We start from the raw sequence: 22,313 nt of genomic DNA on the forward strand, positions 1-22,313 counted from the left end.
CTCCTATTCGATTGATGACGCCGACGACGACGACAACGACGACGATGGCAGCGGCGAGATTTCACTGGCGCCAACTACGGAAGAGTGGACTTTTCTTCGTAGCACGACCATAGATAGAAAAATAAAATCAGAGAAATCATGATACGTGCGTTTTTCTGACATGACACGAGACCGGGATACGGGAAACGTTTTCACTTTTGTCTCACGTTTACTTTCATTTAACTTTGCGCAGATGAGCTTTATCCGAAAACTATCTGTGCCATGTTTTCGTTCTTACAGAAACTTTATATACGATGTCATTATATTATTATCCTTATATTTAATATGTAATTTGTATGTAATATTTGTCTTTTTACAGCTTATTACGACTTTTCTTGCTATGATTTTTCCCTAAAACGATTTCGATAATAAACCGCTGAAACAAGTAATTTCAACAAGACCTAATTCCACTTAAGGAAATTTCTTTTCTACGTTGTTCCTGTGTACGAAAATAACGTATTCGTGTGTAAATTGTGATCTGTGACCGATTATCGTCATAATAGTTATTTTACAACACAATAGGCGATTTCTAAACGTCTCTCTTTCATATATGTTTCTCTCACGATGGAAAGAAATGTATCATTTAATTCAATTTTTGCGTGAAATTATGATTGAGAATGTTATACAATTTTCATATTTAAATAAAAGATTGTATTCTGATAACTTTTGACGATGCAATTTAATAATTTAATTATTCGTATTTAATTATTTCTAATTATATTTTTGCAGTAAAAAAACAATGAAAAAAGAATCGATGTTTTTAATCCCACAAATATAATAACAAATATAGTAACATTTTTTTTAATCTTGTCCTTTTTTATATAATTCTTATAATTCTTATAAAAAAATATAAATAATTAATATTTTTAGTTTCTAATTAAAATATTTACATATAAAAAGTTTTTTCAATATTCTTTTTTTATTTTGTAAAAAAAATATTTTGCGTTTATATACAATATACAATATAAATATATTAAATTCTTATAATTTCATTAAATTTTAGAAGAAAATATTAATTAGAAGAAAATATTAATTATAAATTTAGAAGAGAATATATTAATTCTGACAATTTTATTAAATTTTAGAAGAAAAGTTACTATATATATATATGAGTTTTTTAAAATATGAGTTTTGCAGCTAATAATATTTTTCATTAGCACCAATTTTTTGTCAGAAGATAAATGCGTGGAATTTTAGTTAAAATATAAAATAAAAAATAATTTACACACTATTCATTGTATAACACTATTCATCGTATATAATAGCGTATAGACATGCGTTTCGAGATGTTGATGGAGCATAAAAAGATATTTTTTTGTTCGTGGGGGCCATAGGGTGTCACGTTGATCGTATCGCGAGGTAGCACTAAGTTCGTTTTTGTTAACACATAAATAAGAATACATATACAGACACGTACATACACATATATACCATATGCCTTTATATATAACATGCTCATATAAGTACTACGACAGAAGATACGCAGCGTGAAGTATCTCAGTGCACTTAAAGATGCTGTACCTAACGATCGTTCTTTTCCTTCTTATAATCATTTGCCTCTATTGTCTTTGTGATTGTGCCAAACCAAGAAATTATCCACCTGGTAAGTATACAAAATAAGTCAATAATGATAAGATATAATTTCTCGAAAATCCGATGTCTTGAAGTGTTTAATCTGGATGATATTAACGTTAGTGCAATTGTGCTTTAAATTACATGATTTTAATTAATATGTCTATAGATTTATTGTACATTTTTCTATATTTTTCAACATAAAATAATAGATATACTATATAATAAAATAATAGAATAATAGCGAAACGAGATTTATATTCACTATATATCTATAAAGCGTCCCTTATTTATAAATATATTAATCATACAGGTCCAATATGGCTACCAATGTTGGGATGTTTCGTGATATTTTTGCGATTACGTTTAAAATTTGGATTCATTCATTTGGCTATGCAAGAACTGGAAGGTAGGTATGGGCCAATATTAGGACTAAAACTCGGAAAACAAAGGATAGTAGTAGTCTCGACGTACGATATGGTGAAGAAAACCATTCTCCGCGATGAGTTTAATGGCCGACCGGACGGATTCTTCTTCAGGATACGAGCATTTGGGAAGAGAAAAGGTATGTTATTTCAACAGAATTCAAAAAAATTCATTCCCACTGTCTCGATTTGCATATAAAAGCTACTCACGCGCTCTTGACTTACGTAGAGAATGAGATTTTCGTATTTCTTATTGTCTCGCGCAGGTCTATTGTTCACCGATGGTGCCGCTTGGTCGCAGTGTCGTAAATTCACGATGCGACACCTGCGAGTGTTCGGTATAGGTCAGGCAATTATGAAACAGCAATTGGTCTTCGAGGCTCAAGAGCTCGTTAATCATCTCCAGGAGATGAGCGAGCGCGGCGCGGTGTTGATGCAGACGGTATTCGACGTCGCAGTCCTTAATTCATTATGGTTTATGTTTGCCGGACACAGATTCGGCTACAAAGATGAAAGACTGCAACAAGCGCTCGAGGTCTCTCACGATGCATTCAAGTAAGAGCGGATGAAAATCTCTCGCAGAGTTTAATAAAATAACATAAATACATTATTTTTGATATTATGGGACATGAATTTGTTTTGATCACATAACATATGTATTATACTAATATTTGCACAGAAAAAAATAAGTGTCAATTCAAAATTTATATACTTAAACTAACGCGTTCATTGTTTCGTATATACGCAACAATTTATAATCCTCTTAGAAGAATTTAATAATTTTAGATTTTAACAATATCATAGTCTTATTTTAATATTGTAATTGTCATCTCAAAAATATATAATTATTTAATTCTACTTTAAGAAAATTATAATCTTTGATTTAAAAATATTATTTTCTATCTAACATTGTTCCTTTTCCATTCAAAAAAATTAAATCTTAAATCATAAGAATATATTTTTCTTGATTGAACTATATAAAATGGCTTCTTTCAAGTAAGCAATTATATTTTTCTTAAATTAACGCAATATAATCTCATTTCAAGATTTTCATGTTAAAACTAAATATATTTTTAAAACAAGAATGTCTTTTTTTCTATGTGATAAGGTGTTCCTCGACAAAACCGACAAATTTCTAGAAGGTATTCTAGAAATCATTCTAAGCAAAAAAGTTCAGTTTAGGTCAATTCGGTTCAGTTATACAATAAAATTAGGGATATGAAGATTCTATTCTCTTTTGTCAATGCCTATAAATTTTTAACAACGGCCCCTCTTTGTTCAAAGCTAGTTTTCATTAGATACATAGTGTCTCACTCTAAATATTTATTTAGTAAACCAGAGGCCCGCCTATAATTAATTAATAGAATAATTGAGGTCACCGATAGTATTGAATTTATAATTAATTAAATTAATTGACAGCAGTCTGTTGCAATGAGCAACAACATCTTTACAAATGGACATTTCAATTAGAGAATAATATGCACGTAATAGAAATTATAAATATCTAGTACTTTTTGTCTGTGTTATAATATTAATAAAGTTGCCTATTATCTCGATAACTGAGGCAAATTGACCTATAGTGTATCGGAATTTTTGTGCTCAGAATTATAGAATACAGTCTGGCTCAATCGGATGTGTTTCGTATTCTAAAAGTTCTGTATTCTAGAAGTTTGTCGATTTCCTCACAAAGCACCTTGTATAATTTATTCTATTTAAATTTAAATTTCGAAATATATACTTACGAAGATTAATGGACATCCTGGGCGGAGTGATGTCGCAGATACCCTTTTTACGTTTCATTATCCCAGAATTATCGGGATATAATGAACTGATGAGGATCCTCGAGAAACTATGGAATTTCCTTGACGAAGAAATTAAGATGCACGAGATCGAGCCGCCCAATCAGCCGCGCGATCTTATTGACGCGTTTCTTCTTGAGATTTCGTATAAGAATAATGATGAAAATACTATTTTTAATCGTAAGTAATATCCTGATCTAGAAGAATAAAAATATCAATAAACATTAGCCGATCGATTAATTTCAATTCCGCGGAATGAAGTTTCGCTTCAGGTATTTTCACAAGATTCCATATAAATAAATTCAAATTTAAATATGTAAATAAATAAATAATAAAAATTCCTATTTAAAAGATTATATAAATAAATAAAAGTAGAATTTAAAAATAACTATAAAATTTTAGATATAAATCGATATATCGATATGTCGAGATTGGATTAAATATTTAAATTGGATTAAAAATTTCTTTTCTGAATAAAAGTTTGATTTTTGTGACATGTATTTTACGTCCCCAGGTGAGAATTTATTGGTATTGTGCCTTGATCTCTTCTTGGCCGGATCGAAAACGACCATCGATACATTAACGTCCATGTTTCTCTTTCTGTCACTAAACCCTGAATGGTTGAAGATACTTCAAGATGAATTGGACAACGTCGTCGGTAGATCGAGAGCTCCTACCGAGGACGATTTGCCATTTTTACCGATGACAGAAGCTTTCTTAGCCGAGGTAATTGATTGATACGAAAAATTGATGAGATGAAAGATAAAATAGCTAATTATCATATACAAATAAAAAGAAAAGTAACGGAGAAAATATATAAATACATTGATATTGGTTTTTTATACGTTCTTGTGTACTTGTAATCTTTTGCTACATATTGTTTATATTTCATATTTAACTTATATTTTATTTTATATTTTATATTTAATACATATATATATATATATATACATATATATATATATATACATACATATATATATATATATATATATATATATATATATACACGTATATATTACATATATACATATTTTATATATTTTTTATATTTTTATATTTAATGTATTTTATATATTGATATATATTGATATATTGATATATACATATAATATAGATACAAAGATATTTGATTTTGGCACCACTTGGTGTACCTCACAAGACCTTAGAGGAGGTTTCCATAAACGAATATCGAATACCTAAGGTAATAGAGATTTCATTTTTCTAATTATAAGTAAATAATTTATAAGTTATAATTTATAATTTATAAGTATAATCAATACAATCGTACACAATATGAATTATTATTTCTAATCTAATTCCTTGTCATTCATCTTCAAAATCAACTACGTACAATTTACTTAATTTTATATCATGAAATTAATTTTCTTGTTGCCGATTTTCTTGTCGAGCCTGCTATGTTGAATCGGATTAGAAAAAAAATTAATATTTATTACATTCGTACATATAACATTGAGTAATTTTATTAATACCGCGAGTTCAATTCTTAATTGCATTTTGTAAGAAAATTATCCTCTTTGCAGGACACGATTGTGATTTTCGACTATTATAGCGTTCACAACGATAAAGAGTACTGGAACGAACCGGAAGTGTTTCGTCCGCAACGTTTTCTAGACGAACGGGGCCAATTTCGTCGCAACAACTACAGCTTACCTTTCGGTCTAGGTAAGTTTGAGACGGCGCGAAATTGCGAGTATTTTCGCCATTGTCTCTCTGTCCCTGTATCGCGTAAATTTCACGCTTTACGAAGAAGGCGTGCGTAAAAATAATCAACGCACCTCGCGCGTTCTCACAATTATTACTAATAATTGCGAGAACAATGAGGGTGATATTGTTTCGTGTTTCAAGGCAAGAGACGCTGTCCGGGTGAACAGCTGGCTCGTTCTTCATTGTTCATGTTCCTCACCAACGTCGTGCATCACTTCGACATGGAACTCCTGGCCGATCACGATAAACCAGAGCTGAGAGGCTACGACGGCTTCACCCTGTCGCCGAAGCCGTATTATCTTAAATTCACGAAAAGATCTGGGTGACGGAGACGCAACAAGCCTTTTTTTATACGCAATGACGATACATTTGGACTTCGGCGAAGCGCGGGATTGGTTTCGTCGAACTCGTAAAACGAGACGTAAAAGTCAAACTTTCGCGCGCCGGTAAAACCAATAAACGTCACTTGCAAACATTGCGCCAGATCTGTAATAGCTACAAATGTTTTTGTCAAACATTAGTTCACGCTACACGTATAACACGTAAAATATACAATACGTCAATTATAATGATTACTTTCGCTACAAATTACAATAGTAATGTAATAAAATATTATTGTAATATAATTGTTACATACACACGTGTTCCTTCACTTGCTGCTATGCGATAGAATCAAATTTAACTAACTCGTATTTCTAATTTTTATTATAAAATAGAATATAAAGTCTACAAAAAAAGACCCTGTAAAATGAGACCCTATATATGATTTGTATTTATATATATTATAATATATATGTATGTTTTCTTTACACCAATTGATTTCTCTCATTATTTTGTACATAAAAATATTAAGGTAAAATAATCGAAAAATGAATATTTTACAAGATATTTTACGGTTTATGTAAAATTAAGAAATGACTTCAATAAGCCTCATAACTCGAAAAGTACTTGATGAAAAAATGTTTATTTATAATGTTTTGGAAAGCTCTCGAGATAAGCTACAAGAATATGCAAAAATATAGGGTGTTCCATTTAAGAAATTCAAAATCACCTTTACGTAACCTTCATGTAACTTTTCAAGATCAAACTAATGGCACCATCTTATACCCCCCTAAAAACCATACAACTTTTGTCTGAAACATTTTTTCGATTTTTCATTATTTTCCGAAATATTTGTCTGAGGAAATTAAAATGAGACACCCTGTATATAAATTTACATAAGATCCAAAATATCTTTTTATTGTCACTATAATTTCTAATATAAAGCATTCAAAATTTAAACAAATTATGTAAAATGGGAAATAATTTATTACTAATTGCATTAAAGCAAAAAATGCAATTTTTATATATATAAATTAAATCTCCTGAATTTTATAAATTAAATACATATAATTTATTTTATTTATTTGATTACCAACTATATATGTATGCTAATAATTGTATGTAGTATATGATCAAAATGAATTTATCAAGTACTATGATGTAACAACGATATATATAACATATATGTATTACAGATTAAATTTATGAATGGAAATTATAAAAATTATAAAATTATAATCAGAAATTTATTAATAACATTTACTTGGCTACATTCCATTTTATTGTTTTTATACAATAATATTAACATAACAGTGCTTACTGGATAATACATTTGGTTTAAAAAATAATATATAATTACATTAGTTCTAGCTAAACAAAGAGATAAAAAAAAATTATTTTTAAGAAAGATTTCGTTATCAATTGGTGTTTTTAAAGTTGAAAGACTTAAAATTATGTGTGATCATAAGATAATAAGAACATTTTTATTAATTAAAAAAACAAAAGTATGTCTTTTCCCTTTCAAATTATCAGTTATTGCTATAAACATGAAGTATATGATTTTTCAAATATAAAACGAATATACTTGTTGAATATACTTGTTCCTCTCTCATTGCACTATGCTATACTGTAAAAACATTTTATATGATATAAATTCAATTATAGAAAAGTATTTTAATATTTGTTTATATAATCTAAAATATTATATATATAAAAGAAATCAATGAAAGGGAGGTGAGTGAGGAAAGAAAATCTATCTACTTTTTAATTTTACAATTTTTTTTAAGATACATTTTTAGAGAATATGAATTCAAATTATATATATATATATATATATATATATATATATATATATATATATACACTTCAAAATATATAAATTAATTTTAATAATATCAATAATATGGTCCCTATATTAAATATTTATTAATTTAATATTTGAATAATTGATTTTGAATTTATTTGGTTAATGGATACATAATCAATGTATGATAAAATTAAATATTGAAAGAAAAATATTCACACAAGACATAGCAAGCTTGTGTGCTTGTAATTTTTTGCTACATATTGTTTATTATATTTTTTCTAAAATCAATATTTTTGAAATGAATATAATACATTAACTTACATAAATCTTTTGACTTTCTTAAAATGTTATAACACACATACACACGCACTCTCAATCATTCGTCTCAGAGTTTCAATTAGAAATAACTTTTGAGATATTTTACAAGCACATGCACAGTTAAATTCGCAATCAGATAACAGGCATACTTCGATACTAAGGATATTGCAGAATGAGAATCGAATCAACAACAAGCATACTTTACATCATATAAGAGTATTAGATATACATACATACACACGCGCACATCTATGTTATATAATATATCATAATCGCATTAAATTACCTAACTTCACATACTCGCGTGCATACATATGTTATTGTAATTGGTTATTATGCTTGAAATTTTATAATGAAACTATAAATAGATATAAATGGACTGTGGCAATCTTAGACATGCCATTAAAACCACTCGCAAATCGGAGCATTTGCACTTATAATTAACACAATTAGGATCCAATTCATAAGACACATTTCCATTTCTTTGTATATATATCTGAAATAATGATGCTATTTTTTGGACACTCGTAAAGCAAGATTACATAAGAACGTCCCTAAGAATTTGATCAGCCTAATATCTTGCAATTACGACTGTATTCACAAACAGCAGTCTCTTATAGCGCTATACTCCAACATGCTGTACACTGTTTACTTTTGTATATATTTATGTCTATTATGTCTATTTAGCTTTGCCAAACTATAATTCCGATCAAAATCGCTAATACGACTGCTGCTATCAGCACGAGAATACATTTCTTTTTACGCAATTTAGTTTGATAGATACTTGCTTGCCTCACTTGAGAAGCACCTTCGCTGACAGATACTTCAGTTCTTTCGACCGAAGCTTCTATAGAATCGATAACTTCTCCTTGATCATATACTAAAGCTCCAAGATCTTTGAATATTTGATTAATATCGCTAATATTACTCTGTGAAAAAGATAAATAACATAATTATTACATATTAAGATAAATAACATAATTTGCATGTATATTTTTGTGGTAATTATAAAAAAATATTTACCTCCAACTGTCTTATACTAGCTTCTTGCTCTTCCAACATTCGTAAATTCATTTGTTCCTGCAGTTGGTCCTGCTGTAATTTTTGATGGTCATTTGTATACGTTCTACTGTCTTGTAACTCTATGAGTGTCTCCTGTTTTTTTTCCCCAAATGGTGCAATACCTGCACTAGCCTTAGCCTTTCTGACCATTTCTTTTTCTTTTGAAGCAGCCAGCCTTTGTACAGCCTAAGTTTATATAAATGATAATTATTAAAAGTATAATACGAATAAAATATAATTAAAATACACGTCAATATTTACTTGGAAAGAATTCAATGCGCTTGTAAATTCATCTTGCAAACGCTCTCTTTGCATCTTTCGCTGTCTTTGTTCTCCAGGACTCGTAGAGCCAGAGTTATTCGCTAATACAGCTAAATCTCGGAGATGGACACTAGTGTCCTTTGCCAATTGCTGTGTATAATGCTGTATCTGATGCCTGTAAGATAAAATTTCGTTAACTAATTTGTTAATTGATTTTGGTCTCCTCATATCTCATATCTTATCTTATAACTTACAATTGATTCCTGAGTTCTTGAGAATCAGTGGAGCTGCCCAACTGATTGACCATCTTCTGCATGGAAGACACTGCGAAAGAATCATCAATGTAAATACCTCGTAATACAATTCTCAAATCAATTCTATTGTTTCGATATTCACCATTCTGTGATATCTTGAGTATCGAAGTACCAATAGTCTGAGACAGCTTGCCAAAATCTTGCTCTCGAGCAGGGCCACCATTGTGATACGAGGAGAATCCAGCATCCATTTCGACGTTATTAGCTAAATTATACATACACACAAATTTAATTGATAATACAATACACTGACATAATAGTATTAGTAAGTAATTTTTAATTTAAAGCAAGGCTTCAGAACATGGTCGAGCTTGACAGCACATGACCTACAGAAATTCCAATCAATCTTCTTACGCGAATGACTTTAAATGCCAACTAACCAATTTTCTGCGAACGATAGTATCAGCTGATCCTCGACACTCGATGATGCTCTGGCGACGAGCTGATAAAACTCACATGAAATAACAATACTTAATGAATGGCAATCGGAATCCTTTGTATCACCTGATATATAGTGCTACTTGTCAACAAAACTACTAGTGACGACTGAGTGGGTCGATACGTTTGCGCGATGACTCACAAAATTGCCATACTAACGAGGAATTCCACCTCTCGATGCCTCACGCGCATATGTATGCGATATAATACACATATATATGCGCTGCGCGATTCAAAGGATTCTTCTGAGATTGTTCTGTAATGATTTGAAATGCTGAAAAAAATTTCTCGCGTTGATCAATAACGCCGGGATGGATCTTGAACGAACCTCGTCGCAAACGTATCGAATTTATAGGTCGAATTTCCTAGTCTTGAGTTTCAGCAACAGAGTGGACGGGATCTTCGTGGAAGTAAATTTATCAATTTAACGCGCACACATATGATTTCAACCGGTATCTATGATTTTTTTTTCCCGTTTTTTTTTTGTCGATGACAGTCCACTTGACGCTACGCGTAGCGTTTCATTGACCAATCAGAATAGGGGAACTTATCTTGCAAAGTAGATTACATCTCAGAGAGAGAAAGAGAATAAAAACAAGAACGAAAGTGAGAGACAGAATTTATAATTATAATCTTCTATTAAACTATGGATGTGGGAGTTTTCATCATATTTATGTATTATGCGCACACACTTATATAATAAATATATAAAATATTGACTGAATATAATATATAAAAATTTTGAGCAGTCACAAAAAATCTTTTTTTATAGGATAATATTTTATATTATTTTTTTCTATTTTTTTTAAAGTTAATTTAATACAGCTGATGTATAGATTACGACGATAAAAGATATATAAATACAATTAGTTCATCAAATAATTAAATTCAAAATCGTCTGAATTGCTTTTTAAATCTCTCGTAATGATAATCATCTGTCGCTTTTTCTCCATTATCTTTTCGTTTGCCGCGAATATCCTCTTTAATAGAGCTTTTTTTCTTGTCGTCCGATTCTTGTTGCGACTTCTGGAAATCCGAATCTTCTATGTTAACTGAAATTAAAATTATAAATAATTTGTGTCTTTTCTGAAATAATTGTTTGTTAGATGAATAGAAATTCATGTACATCTATTGTGCTGTACAAAATTTACAGCCATATTAGTAGGAACAAACTGCGACGGTCCATCTTTCTTTCTATGTCTGTCCCAAAGTAATTTTAATTTTGCCTCTTCTGTAGCTTCAATATTACGGATTTTAGCCCTGAAAGTTAATTGTATTTTTAAAAATAATTGTAATAAAAATTATAATTTTAAAATTATATTTAAATAAAAGTATAATAAAAGTAAAATAAAAATATATATTTAAATGCTCTTTCTCTCTCTTTTCTCTCTATAATATAAATAAACCTGTTGAAGAAATTTGCTTTCTAGAAAAAATAAAGTGACAAAATAACATACATATGTAAGTTTTAAGGTAATTTTTAAAATTTTATTATTTAATATTTTGTGACACGTATGTACTATTTAATATTTCATACACAAACAATTTTATTCCAATAAATTCTTTAAGTATGTATTATCAAAACATTTTCTGTTTTAATTATCTGAGAGCTATGAAGAATTTTTGATTTTTATGCTAATGTTAATTCTTTCCGTTAATTGTTAATGGTTTCCATTATTTATGTTATTGTTTCAGATTTTTCAAGAGAAATTTTATCTTAAATATTCCCTATTTATCAAGTCATCTTTTCATCAACTCTAAATTATGAAAAAATACTTACTCTATTCCAAGATCAACTTCTGGGATGCCAGAAAGCATTTGATTTGAAAGCATTTCTTCACTACGATTAGCAGAACTTTGTCTTAAATGTCCTGGTACTGCACGTAATGCTGCTTCTTCAGGTGAGCAATACGATCCTTTTTCATTATATGTACTGTTTGCCATATCATCATTATTTTTACTTTTCCGTTTTGATAATTCTTCTTCTATATATTTAACCCTAAAAACAGTATTTATATTAGCTTGTAATATATCTATATAAATTCTCTTTCAATACTATCAATATATAATAAAAATAAATACATTTCTTCATCCTCATCCCGTTTATTAGTCTCTGCATTAAATTGTGTTCCAATGCCAGTTTCATATGCATCATTTGGCCTGTGTTTTGTATTTTTTAACACAGCCATATTTACCATTCCACCAGTTTTTATATTGAAAGGATCAGACTAAATTAATATAAACTTGTTATTAATTTTTATATCACAATTTTTCACATGCTTCATGTTTTAATTTCACTATGTATGCATATGTACCGTTATAACATCAGATGCAACATTTTCTCCAAGAGCTAAACCAACGACGTTGATTCCTGCTGGTCTTTCGCGTAGCTTTTGGATAATTTTCATCTCTTCGACTTTCTCTCTGAAATAAATCTTCCTCTTTATAATCAAAATAATTTCAATTCTATTGATATTTAATTAATATAATATGGGAAATGTGTATGTGTGTGTTGTATATACCTGACAGATACTTTTTCACCCTCGCTGTCATTGTCGTCTGACTGAACTTCACGTTTCCTCAGTGGTTTTCTTTTCTTCTTCTTAAACTGAATATTATGGGACTCCTCGTCATTGTTATCCATGTTTTCTCAAGTCAAAATTAACATTGAGAGATTTATGTGTTGTTATTTATTTTTCGTATAAGCACATTCACTTTAAATATGTATATGCGCGTGTCAAATTAATCCGACTCTGCAGGTTCCTAAACAAGAATTGGCAGAAGTGACAAGCTCCGAATTGGATGGCATTTATACTTATGGAATGGAGTAACTTTTGGTAACTTTTGATTGACCAATCAGAACAAAGGAATCTTTGCCTCTTATCAAATGTTAGTTTATTCTGACGCCTATTGATCTTAACAAGTTTTTATAAATAATAACCGTTTTTATTTTCTAAAAAAATCGATGTTTTTTATTTTTTATTTTTAAATATAGTAAACTTTCAAGAGTAGGAGAATCAGTAAATTTATAGAAAAGGATGTATAGATGCTGGGTGGATCACTATCTTTGTCAGTAATTCGCTGATTGGTTGATGCTATTCTAATATCATAGTTAAAAATATTTTTCACGAATTATTCACAAGTTGAAAAAGAATAAATAATTTACAACCATTTCTAATTTCATCGTTTAAGTTAATGAAATAAAATATATCGCTTTTATATATTGCTATATTGCTTTTATTCCTAAATATCTAATGACAAATGTTTTTAACTCAGATAGTAAACGTAAAGAGAGGTAGAGATCCAACCAATGATAGATCTGTCTCTTTCTAATTCTGGTTCCGATTTTCTATAGAATAGTTATAGGGAAGGCTTGCTCCAATAAGGCCTTCACGGAAAACGTCGGAATGACCTCTCTCAGGCTTCTCTCTGATACTGTGATTGTATGTACATAATTGTCAATTGTAGAAGCGCGTGAAATTACGTCCGACACCGTGTTATTACGTCAAACGCGTAACTATGAGTTGTGGATTCGTTACTTGCGGCCCGAATGAGGCTCTCGTAGTTTCAGGTAAATCTATCAATATCAAGAAGATAACTTATCATTACTCGAAATCATTTATTCTCTTTTTTTCGCATCTGTGCTGGTTAATCATTCGTAAAAAAGGAGATGAGAGGGAGGAGCGAGCTCCTCCCGTGCTGCGAGATAATTGATTTATGGAATGACAGCGGTGGGGAAACGCGGAATCGATCAGGGACAATTATGCCTAATGTATTTTATTCATGTTAGATTATTTCATGTGTATATTATAAATAGTATACCATAAATTCAAGTATATATATATATATATATATATATATATATATATATATGTATATATATACACAGGGTGTCTGTTATCTTCCGTCATCTTTCAAAGACAGATTCCTGGGATCATTTGAAGACGATTTTTCCTCAGCGAAAATGTCAATGAAGGCCATCATTTTTTGCATGTTCCCGATTTTTGTCATCATCTTTGCAATTAAGTTTTAAATTAAAACTCAACTAAAGTAAACTCTATTTAAAATTAATCAAAGAATGTGGTTTTGTTAATATTTTATTTCTACAAAGCTTATTAGTTTACGAAAAACCTCTTATTTCCAATCACTTATAATTCGAAAATTATTAGTGCCTCGACATTTTCGTTGAGGAAAAATTTGCTATACCAATATTAATAATATTAATAAATAGTATAAATATAAATATGAACAATAAATAATAATATAATTTATTATTTGCTACATAAATTTTTATTAACATATGATGATAACTTATGATTTAAATTTTAAGAAATCCTGTAGATTTTTCCAGATTTTCTATTGCCTATTGCTGCTTTGTATTGATATACTTTTAATTAAAAAAAATTTTTTTTCTGTCAAGGATGTTGCTACAGCAAACCTCTTTTGGTACCTGGAGGACGGGTGTTTGTTTGGCCTCTTATGCAACAAGTACAAAAGTAAGTATTATATAAGTACGAATATATAAATAATATAGTATAAGTTCTTTAGTGTTATATATATATATATATATTTTTTGTTTTTTCTATAGAATCTCTCTAAATACAATGACTTTACAAGTCGAAAGTCCAACGGTATATACTTGTCAAGGAGTACCAATCTCTGTAACAGGCATAGCACAGGTAGTTTAAAAAAAATTATTATTTGTTTCTATATATTTGATACTATTATCTATAATTATTATCTATAAATATTATATATAATTATTATAGTTGTATATATAATAAACTTGACAAGATTGTGTTTAATCTTAATTGGATATGTTTTATGTTGGATATATTTCACTCACTTTAATAATAATATATATTTATATATATTTGTTATGAAATTTTTTTATAATACAAATTTTTGAATAAAATTTTAAACTAAAAAAAATCTTTAACCAGACACTTGTATATAAAATATTGTATTGGTACCAGGTAAAAATTCAAGGACAAAATGAGGAAATGTTATCTACGGCATGTGAACAATTTCTTGGAAAATCTGAGGACGAGATACACAACATAGCTCTTGTTACTTTAGAAGGACATCAACGGGCTATAATGGGCAGTATGACTGTAGAGGTAAGCTAAAGTACAGCAATACCTGTCAGTGGTAAAAAATGTGATTAAATTTTTCTATGCTAGTTTGTTTGTTAATATTTATCAAAATATTGACGATCTTTTCTTTCTATGTTTACAGATACTTTATATAATTTTATTAATTTTATGTTTATAGCAATACATTTTTTAAATCATTAACTATTAAAAAGAACTATAGCTGAATACTTAATTTTACTCTGCCTTTTTTTATTACAGGAAATTTACAAAGATCGTAAAAAATTTAGTAAGGAAGTATTTGAAGTTGCAAGCAGTGATCTAGTCAATATGGGCATTACTGTTGTGTCATATACATTAAAAGATATCCGAGATGAAGAAGTAAGTTTATTGTATATATATTATTTAATATATAAAAATATATAATATATACATTACATGTATACATTAAAAGAGATCCAAGATGAAGAAGTAAGTTTATTGCATATATATTCTAATATATAAAAAAATATATAGTGTATATATAGACATACAAATGACAAAAGTATATAATTTAAATGTATAAATATCCAAAAGTTTAACTGTGAGAGAAAGGTAATATCAATAACGTACAAAGTTAATATACAAATTTAATCCATTAATAACACATCTGCAAATTATAATTGAATTACTAAAATGTGCATAAAAAGATATTTGAAAGACCCCCTTTAAAGAAATAATGTTTCTTTATAATTAAGAATATGAGATTCTTAATAATTAATATAGTAAGATCTATATTTGTATATTGTAAATATTGAATACCTTTTTGTTTTGCTACTTGCAGGGGGCAAAGGTATGTTCAACTTTTATTTTACCACTATTATATCTAATGTCTTGGCGCACATTGCTATGTTGGTAACATTATTACTGCAAATTTTTCAGATTTTGGAAATGGAATTTTACAGCATTCTCATCGCTTTTTGTAATAATAGCACAATTGTGCACACTTGCAATACTTTATTCACAAATTACATATCATTGCTTCTTTAATTTGATATCGAGATATTTTAAAATACCACTTTGAGAGGAAATATATTGTTAATTAATTTTTTTTTTAATTAAAATGTGTGATGTCAAAAAGAAAAAGAATAATGTTTGATTTTTTAAAAATGTTTTAGAGTTGTACTTTGTTTAAAGAAAATATTATTAAAAATACAATTATTAAAATATTATGCTGATTAAAGAGATTAAAGAGATTAGATTCAATATTATATTGGAGAACAGTGGTACATATGTATGTAGCTTTTATATGTCACTCACAGACATTGCTTACTCAAATGCTGAAAACATGCAAATCATCTTGTCTTATTGTATTATATTATATAAATTCTATCACATAGTATTTTATGAAGATATATATTATTTGTAGGGTTATTTGCAAGCACTCGGTATGGCACGTACAGCAGAAGTAAAGAGAGATGCTAGAATAGGTGAGGCGGAGGCTCGCAGAGACGCTCAAATTAGAGAAGCTATTGCCGAGGAACAAAGAATGGCCGCTCGTTTTTTGAATGATACAGAGATTGCAAAAGCACAACGTGACTTCGAATTGAAAAAGGCTGCATATGACGTCGAAGTTCAAACCAAAGTGAGCAATTTTTTATCGTTTTCTTCATAATGCATGTATTTTGTAGACAAATTATAATTATTAAAAACGTACAACCTTACAGAAAGCTGAAGCAGAAATGGCTTTTGAACTTCAAGCAGCAAAAACCAAACAGAGGATTATGGAGGAGCAAATGCAAGTGAAGGTTGTAGAACGTAGTCAGGAGATCGCCGTACAGGAACAGGAAATGATGAGACGCGAGAGGGAATTGGACGCCACTATACGTCGTCCTGCCGATGCGGAAAAATATAGGTATTCAGTTACTTATATGTATTTACAAGCCTCACAAGCTTTTCATTATATCTGTAATTTGGCTTTCAGATTAGAAAAAATGGCTGAAGCAAATAAATTGCGTCTTGTTATGGAGGCTGAAGCTGAAGCTGAGGCTATCAAAATTCGCGGTGAAGCGGAAGCTTTTGCCATCGAAGCGAAAGCTAAGGCAGAAGCAGAACAAATGGCGAAGAAAGCCGCCGCATGGAACGAGTACAAGAGTGCAGCTATGATAGATATGATGCTCGATACACTTCCAAAGGTATACGATCTTCCTAATCTTTTTTATTTTTAATCTTTTTAATTTATTTTTCTTATCTTTTTTTTGCAATAATTAAAAACAGATCCAAATGCTAGAAATAAAAATGAAAATTTATGTATTTTCATATTGCCGCGTATTTATTTGCAATTTTCTAATTTTACTTCAGAATTTTAATTCACTCTCTTTTCTTAATTTTATATTCTGCAACTACTTTTTTCTACTCTTCCATATTTTACAAATGAACAAATTTCTAAGTAACTTTTTTTTCTTAGTTTATCAATCATTCACATATTTTCAAAGTTTAACATTTAAATTTGGAACATTGTGTATTTGTTACTTGATCATATGCATGCAATATCATTCTTTGCATTACCAAAATTTTTATTAATATGATTGAAAATAAGAACAGAAAAAAGTATTAAGAATAAAATTTGATGTAATCTTTATAATATTTCTAATATCGCATTTAAAAATATTTAAATAAAATCAAGAAAATAATTTTTTCTTTCTATCTCTTTCTGATTTTTTTCGATTTACCTTATAGGTTGCTGCCGAAGTAGCAGCCCCTCTTTCTCAAGCGAAAAAGATAACTATGGTCTCGAGTGGTAATGGCACTATTGGTGCCGAAAAATTAACCGAAGAAGTTTTCAATATTGTACAACGTGTTCCAGATCTTGTTAAGAATTTAACAGGCGTGGACATTGCAAAGGTATGCACTTGTTTGTGATAATGTAAATGTGTAAGAGATAAATTTATTATTTGTAAACTTTTCTTTTCAGTCTGTTCATGCTGCGTAAACGTGCAATGTCAAGAGCATTCGAATTCCATCATTGATCCATGATGTCTCATTCTTCAATGTGTATATTTATAAAGAGAAATATTCAATGGACTTTTTTTGATACATATATTTACTTTAAATTTTGTCATATATACCGAGTATAATTTATAATATTAAAAAAGTATATATTAATATATTTTTAGTATATTATAATGATGAAAGATTCCACACACTTTTGCTGTGTCATTTATGTGAAACGCACGTACTAATAATTTTTGATTGACATATTACTTCCAATTTCAGAAAATAGCAGTAATTAATACAAATTTAAATAAGCGATTTAATTTAACTACAGTTTTAAGAGCATATTCGCGAAAACAAGAAATTTCATTAATCATTCATTCCAAGCTTTTATTCATCTTGACAGTGAAAGTGTGATATGACATTAATACATCGTATCATTGATATTACTTATGTATATATATATATATATATATATTAATCGTTCTTCAATGAACACGTTTTACTAACTGTTTAAAATATTTGATCAATTTAACGCATATTTGTTAATTAAAAAAATTGTGTGTACGTTCTACCGAATCTCTTAAGAACCAATCGTAATGGTTCATGTTTATCTATGTATAATTCTATGCCAAAACGTGCCGAATGCCATTCTCCCAAATATTCTATATATTAGAGATGTACTTTTAAATATACTATAAATTACTAAATGACTCTCTTTTTAGAGATGAAAGTATTTAATGTTTCTTAAACATCACTTATAATATTATTCGAATACGCGAGAAAAGATCTTCTTAGTTTTTGAAATAAATTTATATGTAACTTTGCGCGAGCATTCTATTTTCTGTATTCGCAAGATGTATGTGAAAAAATGAACAGTAATATATTTTATCGTGTTTATAAATGCAATATAAAAGTCGCAGAGATTTAATCATTTATATGAATTATATAATGTAGCCTTTCAATAAGCTTCGAATTACATATATTTATATGACCAATATATAAAGCTTTATAAACCAAAATAAATATGTATGCAATTTTATGTAAAACAATAACGCAAGTAAATGTTACAAGCGCATTTTGTAGTGTGTCTTATTTATCTTATTTGTTTTATAATTCTGTCGTGACTGCATAGTTGTAATGATTTTTATAGGTTTTTTTATAATTTTTATCTTTTAGAGAAGATAAATCACAAAAACAAACGACTCGCGGCATAGATCTTATGTTACGCTTCACTATTTTTTTGACAGATAGTATAAAAAATGCATGATATTTCTATAATATTAATAAGAATATGTGTGACAAATAAGAATGTATAAGGATTACGTGAACTAATCCATGCGTAACGGATTGTGAAAATCTTTTGAAAATATTATATAATATATTTCCAATAGCTTTTTGAGAAATGGATACAGATCTATACAGATCTTTTCTGGTGGACTTTCTAGCTGGAGGTCTATCCGCAGCGATTGCGAAGACTGCAGTCGCTCCTTTAGAGAGAGTGAAACTGTTGCTGCAAGTGCAACATACCTCGAAACAGATCAAACCTGAGGAGCGATACAAGGGTATATAAAATATTATGTGTAATTAAAAAATAATTATATAAATTAAATATATTAGATGTATAAGTTTTCCACTATTTTTTATGAAATTCAATGTTTATTAATACATTATATATGTACAGTTTAATTATGAAAGTAATACCTACAATTTTTCAATACTTTCTTCCATCTTTCTCTCAGGCAAGTTATAAATTCTGGATCGAAAATTTAGTCTTGTGATGAATTAATCAAACTATTTTTTGATTTTTTTTCTGTCTCTTATATATGTCAGATAGGATTTAGAAATGTTGTACTGCATTGATTGGAACAAATAATAGTTTGATAGCACTAGAAAATTTAGAAATATTGGAGAAAAATCAAAATAGTTTAGTAAATTCATCTCAAGTAAAGATCAAACTTTTTATTGATCCAAAATGTATAACTTGCTTGAAAGAGGGAAGAAAATGTTGAAAAATGATGATTATTTTCATGATTGAAAACTATATAATATAATTTATGTTAATAAACATTGAATTTGATAAAAACTGGAAAATTTAATGGAAAATTTATTTATAATATATCATGTTTCCATATACATTACAGGTAAAAATCATTTCATTAATCTTTTGCTGTTGATGAATAATTGTGGAAACTTTATTTGCAGGTATGCTAGACGCATTTGTACGTATACCTAAGGAAACGGGACTTATCAGCTTCTGGAGAGGCAATTTTGCTAATGTACTCCGTTATTTTCCGACTCAAGCCCTCAATTTCGCGTTCAAGGATAAGTTCAAAACCCTGTTCCTGGGAGACGTGCCAACAGACGCGTTCTGGCGACAGTTCATTGGAAATTTAGCGGCTGGCGGTGCCGCGGGTGCGACATCGTTATTATTCGTCTACCCCCTTGACTTAGCTCGCACTAGGTACTATTATATTTGTGATCATTATATTTGTACAAGACGATAATATGGATTTGATCTTTCAGATTGGCCGCCGATATCGGAAAAGGCGAAAAACGGGAATTTAAGGGTATAGCTGACTGCATATTAAAGATATTTAAATCAGATGGACTGCTGGGGCTGTATCGTGGTTTCAATGTCAGCGTGCAAGGAATTATTATATATCGAGCGACGTATTTTGGATTTTATGATACTGTGAAGGGTATGCTGCCTGATCCGAAGAGCACACCGTTGTATATAAATTTTATAATTGCCGAGGTATCTTCTTCTCTTTTTATTAGACGCTTAAGGAATATTTAGGATATTCTGCATGGAAACTGGGGAACTGTAGAATGTATTTTAGAGTATATTCTAAGCGAAAAATTCAGATATACTACTACAGATCAATTCAGTTCAGTTATTGAGATATAGATAATTTTATGAATAATAACACAAAAAATATCAGATTATTTTTAATTTTTATTATGAATCTTATATTCTCTTAATCATATCAATTGTTCAAAATATTTACCTGTTTGTAAACATGCTGCTATCTGTATCATAGATGACCGCCAATTAATTTGGCTGATTGCAAGTTCAATATGAATACTATCCTCCATTATTCTGTTAACTGTAGATGAATCTACGATTTATCAAATAAATATAGGATATATTGTGTATTTAATGAAAATTAGTGCTTTAAGCGAGAAGGAACTATTGTCAGAAATCTTATTGTTAGTGTTATTGACAAGAATTAAATTTTTCATATTTTTCTCGGTAATTAAACCAAATTAACATATAGTATATCTACATTTTTGCTTAGAATAAATTCTAAAATACATTCTAGAGATTTGTCGCAAATGAGTTTTCTTGCAAAACATCTTGTATAATAACGAAAATATAATATAATAAATATAATAAATGTTTTTGTCACAAATATCTTACTATTCTTATAGATGGTAACAACGATAGCGGGCATCGTATCTTATCCTTTTGATACAGTCAGGAGACGAATGATGATGCAATCGGGCCGAAGTAAGGCTGATATGATGTACAAAAATACATTAGATTGTTGGATAAAAATAACAAAAACTGAAGGATCTGCAGCTTTTTTTAAAGGCGCATTCTCTAACATTCTTCGCGGTACCGGCGGTGCTCTTGTTTTGACGTTGTATGATTCGATTAAAGAATCAATCGAAAAAACAATCTCGAAAAATTTGTGAAATTTATAAATTTTACTGCGATGTATATAAAAGATCGTCTTATAAATGTATATGATTAAGAGACTCATTTAAATTTATATACATAAGTATAGTGGAATATATATACATATATGCAGAGAGAGGGGAGGGAGATGAGAAGGCGGAAAGAGAGGGAGATTTCTACATAAAGTTATTAATAAAAACATATTCTATCATAAAAAATAAAAAAAAGTAAATTTAGTTTTCACCATCATTTCCTAAGTTGATACTTCAGGATTTTTATAATTTTGACTCTATAACATGAGGATTTTATAAACTATCCTCATGCTATGTGTGGGATCAAAATTACAAAAATCTTATCACAAATTAACTTTAATGATGTACAATTAATTTTTTACATATATAAAATATGTAAGCATTAAGTTGTGTACATGAAATATTTATTTATGATTACTTTTGATGAAAAATATACACATTACAAT

The 22,313-nt window shown here is 29.1% G+C and overlaps 5 protein-coding genes across 9 annotated transcripts; 3 read left to right on the forward strand and 2 right to left on the reverse strand.

Annotated features, from left to right (window-relative positions):
• Positions 1 to 1,527: 1,527 nt before the first annotated feature.
• Positions 1,528 to 6,302, forward strand: LOC105250281 (methyl farnesoate epoxidase). Its single transcript, XM_011256287.3, has 8 exons — positions 1,528 to 1,642; positions 1,925 to 2,176; positions 2,303 to 2,591; positions 3,783 to 4,015; positions 4,350 to 4,561; positions 4,953 to 5,039; positions 5,380 to 5,521; positions 5,705 to 6,302. Exons 1-8 carry the CDS (start codon positions 1,552 to 1,554, stop codon positions 5,887 to 5,889), a joined length of 1,491 nt encoding a protein of 496 aa, XP_011254589.1. The 5' UTR covers positions 1,528 to 1,551; the 3' UTR covers positions 5,890 to 6,302.
• Positions 6,303 to 7,843: 1,541 nt separating this feature from the next.
• LOC105250282 (syntaxin-12) lies at positions 7,844 to 10,589 on the reverse strand. 3 transcript variants are annotated; one of them, XM_011256289.3, is made up of 7 exons: positions 10,413 to 10,587; positions 10,027 to 10,340; positions 9,729 to 9,851; positions 9,587 to 9,656; positions 9,333 to 9,507; positions 9,033 to 9,257; positions 8,693 to 8,938 (listed from the first exon to the last, which is right to left on the reverse strand). In XM_011256289.3, exons 3-7 carry the CDS (start codon positions 9,835 to 9,837, stop codon positions 8,693 to 8,695), a joined length of 825 nt encoding a protein of 274 aa, XP_011254591.1. In that variant the 5' UTR covers positions 9,838 to 9,851; positions 10,027 to 10,340; positions 10,413 to 10,587. The 3 variants fall into 3 exon arrangements, with proteins under 3 accessions (XP_011254590.1, XP_011254591.1, XP_011254592.1); XM_011256288.3 differs by lacking the exon at positions 10,413 to 10,587 and having other exon boundaries at positions 7,844 to 8,938; positions 10,027 to 10,406; XM_011256290.3 differs by lacking the exon at positions 10,027 to 10,340 and having other exon boundaries at positions 10,413 to 10,589.
• A 294-nt stretch (positions 10,590 to 10,883) lies between these two features.
• LOC105250299 (telomere length and silencing protein 1 homolog) lies at positions 10,884 to 12,871 on the reverse strand. The gene is made up of 6 exons (XM_025411503.1): positions 12,607 to 12,871; positions 12,400 to 12,508; positions 12,167 to 12,312; positions 11,865 to 12,083; positions 11,211 to 11,344; positions 10,884 to 11,136 (listed from the first exon to the last, which is right to left on the reverse strand). Exons 1-6 carry the CDS (start codon positions 12,726 to 12,728, stop codon positions 10,973 to 10,975), a joined length of 894 nt encoding a protein of 297 aa, XP_025267288.1. The 5' UTR covers positions 12,729 to 12,871; the 3' UTR covers positions 10,884 to 10,972.
• A 572-nt stretch (positions 12,872 to 13,443) lies between these two features.
• LOC105250300 (flotillin-1) lies at positions 13,444 to 19,228 on the forward strand. 3 transcript variants are annotated; one of them, XM_025411499.1, is made up of 11 exons: positions 13,444 to 13,655; positions 14,505 to 14,580; positions 14,673 to 14,763; positions 15,061 to 15,204; positions 15,439 to 15,558; positions 16,001 to 16,009; positions 16,586 to 16,801; positions 16,884 to 17,071; positions 17,141 to 17,351; positions 17,896 to 18,060; positions 18,131 to 19,228. In XM_025411499.1, the coding sequence occupies exons 1-11, from the start codon at positions 13,604 to 13,606 to the stop codon at positions 18,146 to 18,148; spliced, it is 1,290 nt and encodes a 429-aa protein (XP_025267284.1). In that variant the 5' UTR covers positions 13,444 to 13,603; the 3' UTR covers positions 18,149 to 19,228. The 3 variants fall into 3 exon arrangements, with proteins under 3 accessions (XP_025267284.1, XP_025267285.1, XP_025267286.1); XM_025411501.1 differs by lacking the exon at positions 13,444 to 13,655 and adding an exon at positions 13,837 to 13,856; XM_025411500.1 differs by lacking the exon at positions 16,001 to 16,009 and having other exon boundaries at positions 13,445 to 13,655.
• A 187-nt stretch (positions 19,229 to 19,415) lies between these two features.
• Positions 19,416 to 22,006, forward strand: LOC105250283 (ADP,ATP carrier protein). The gene is made up of 4 exons (XM_011256292.3): positions 19,416 to 19,715; positions 20,356 to 20,614; positions 20,677 to 20,908; positions 21,586 to 22,006. The coding sequence occupies exons 1-4, from the start codon at positions 19,556 to 19,558 to the stop codon at positions 21,850 to 21,852; spliced, it is 918 nt and encodes a 305-aa protein (XP_011254594.1). The 5' UTR covers positions 19,416 to 19,555; the 3' UTR covers positions 21,853 to 22,006.
• Positions 22,007 to 22,313: the final 307 nt, after the last annotated feature.

The sequence above is a fragment of the Camponotus floridanus genome, unplaced genomic scaffold, assembly GCF_003227725.1.
Source record: "Camponotus floridanus strain SB8 unplaced genomic scaffold, Cflo_v7.5 scaffold4, whole genome shotgun sequence".
In the NCBI taxonomy this organism is placed as follows: domain Eukaryota; kingdom Metazoa; phylum Arthropoda; class Insecta; order Hymenoptera; family Formicidae; genus Camponotus; species Camponotus floridanus.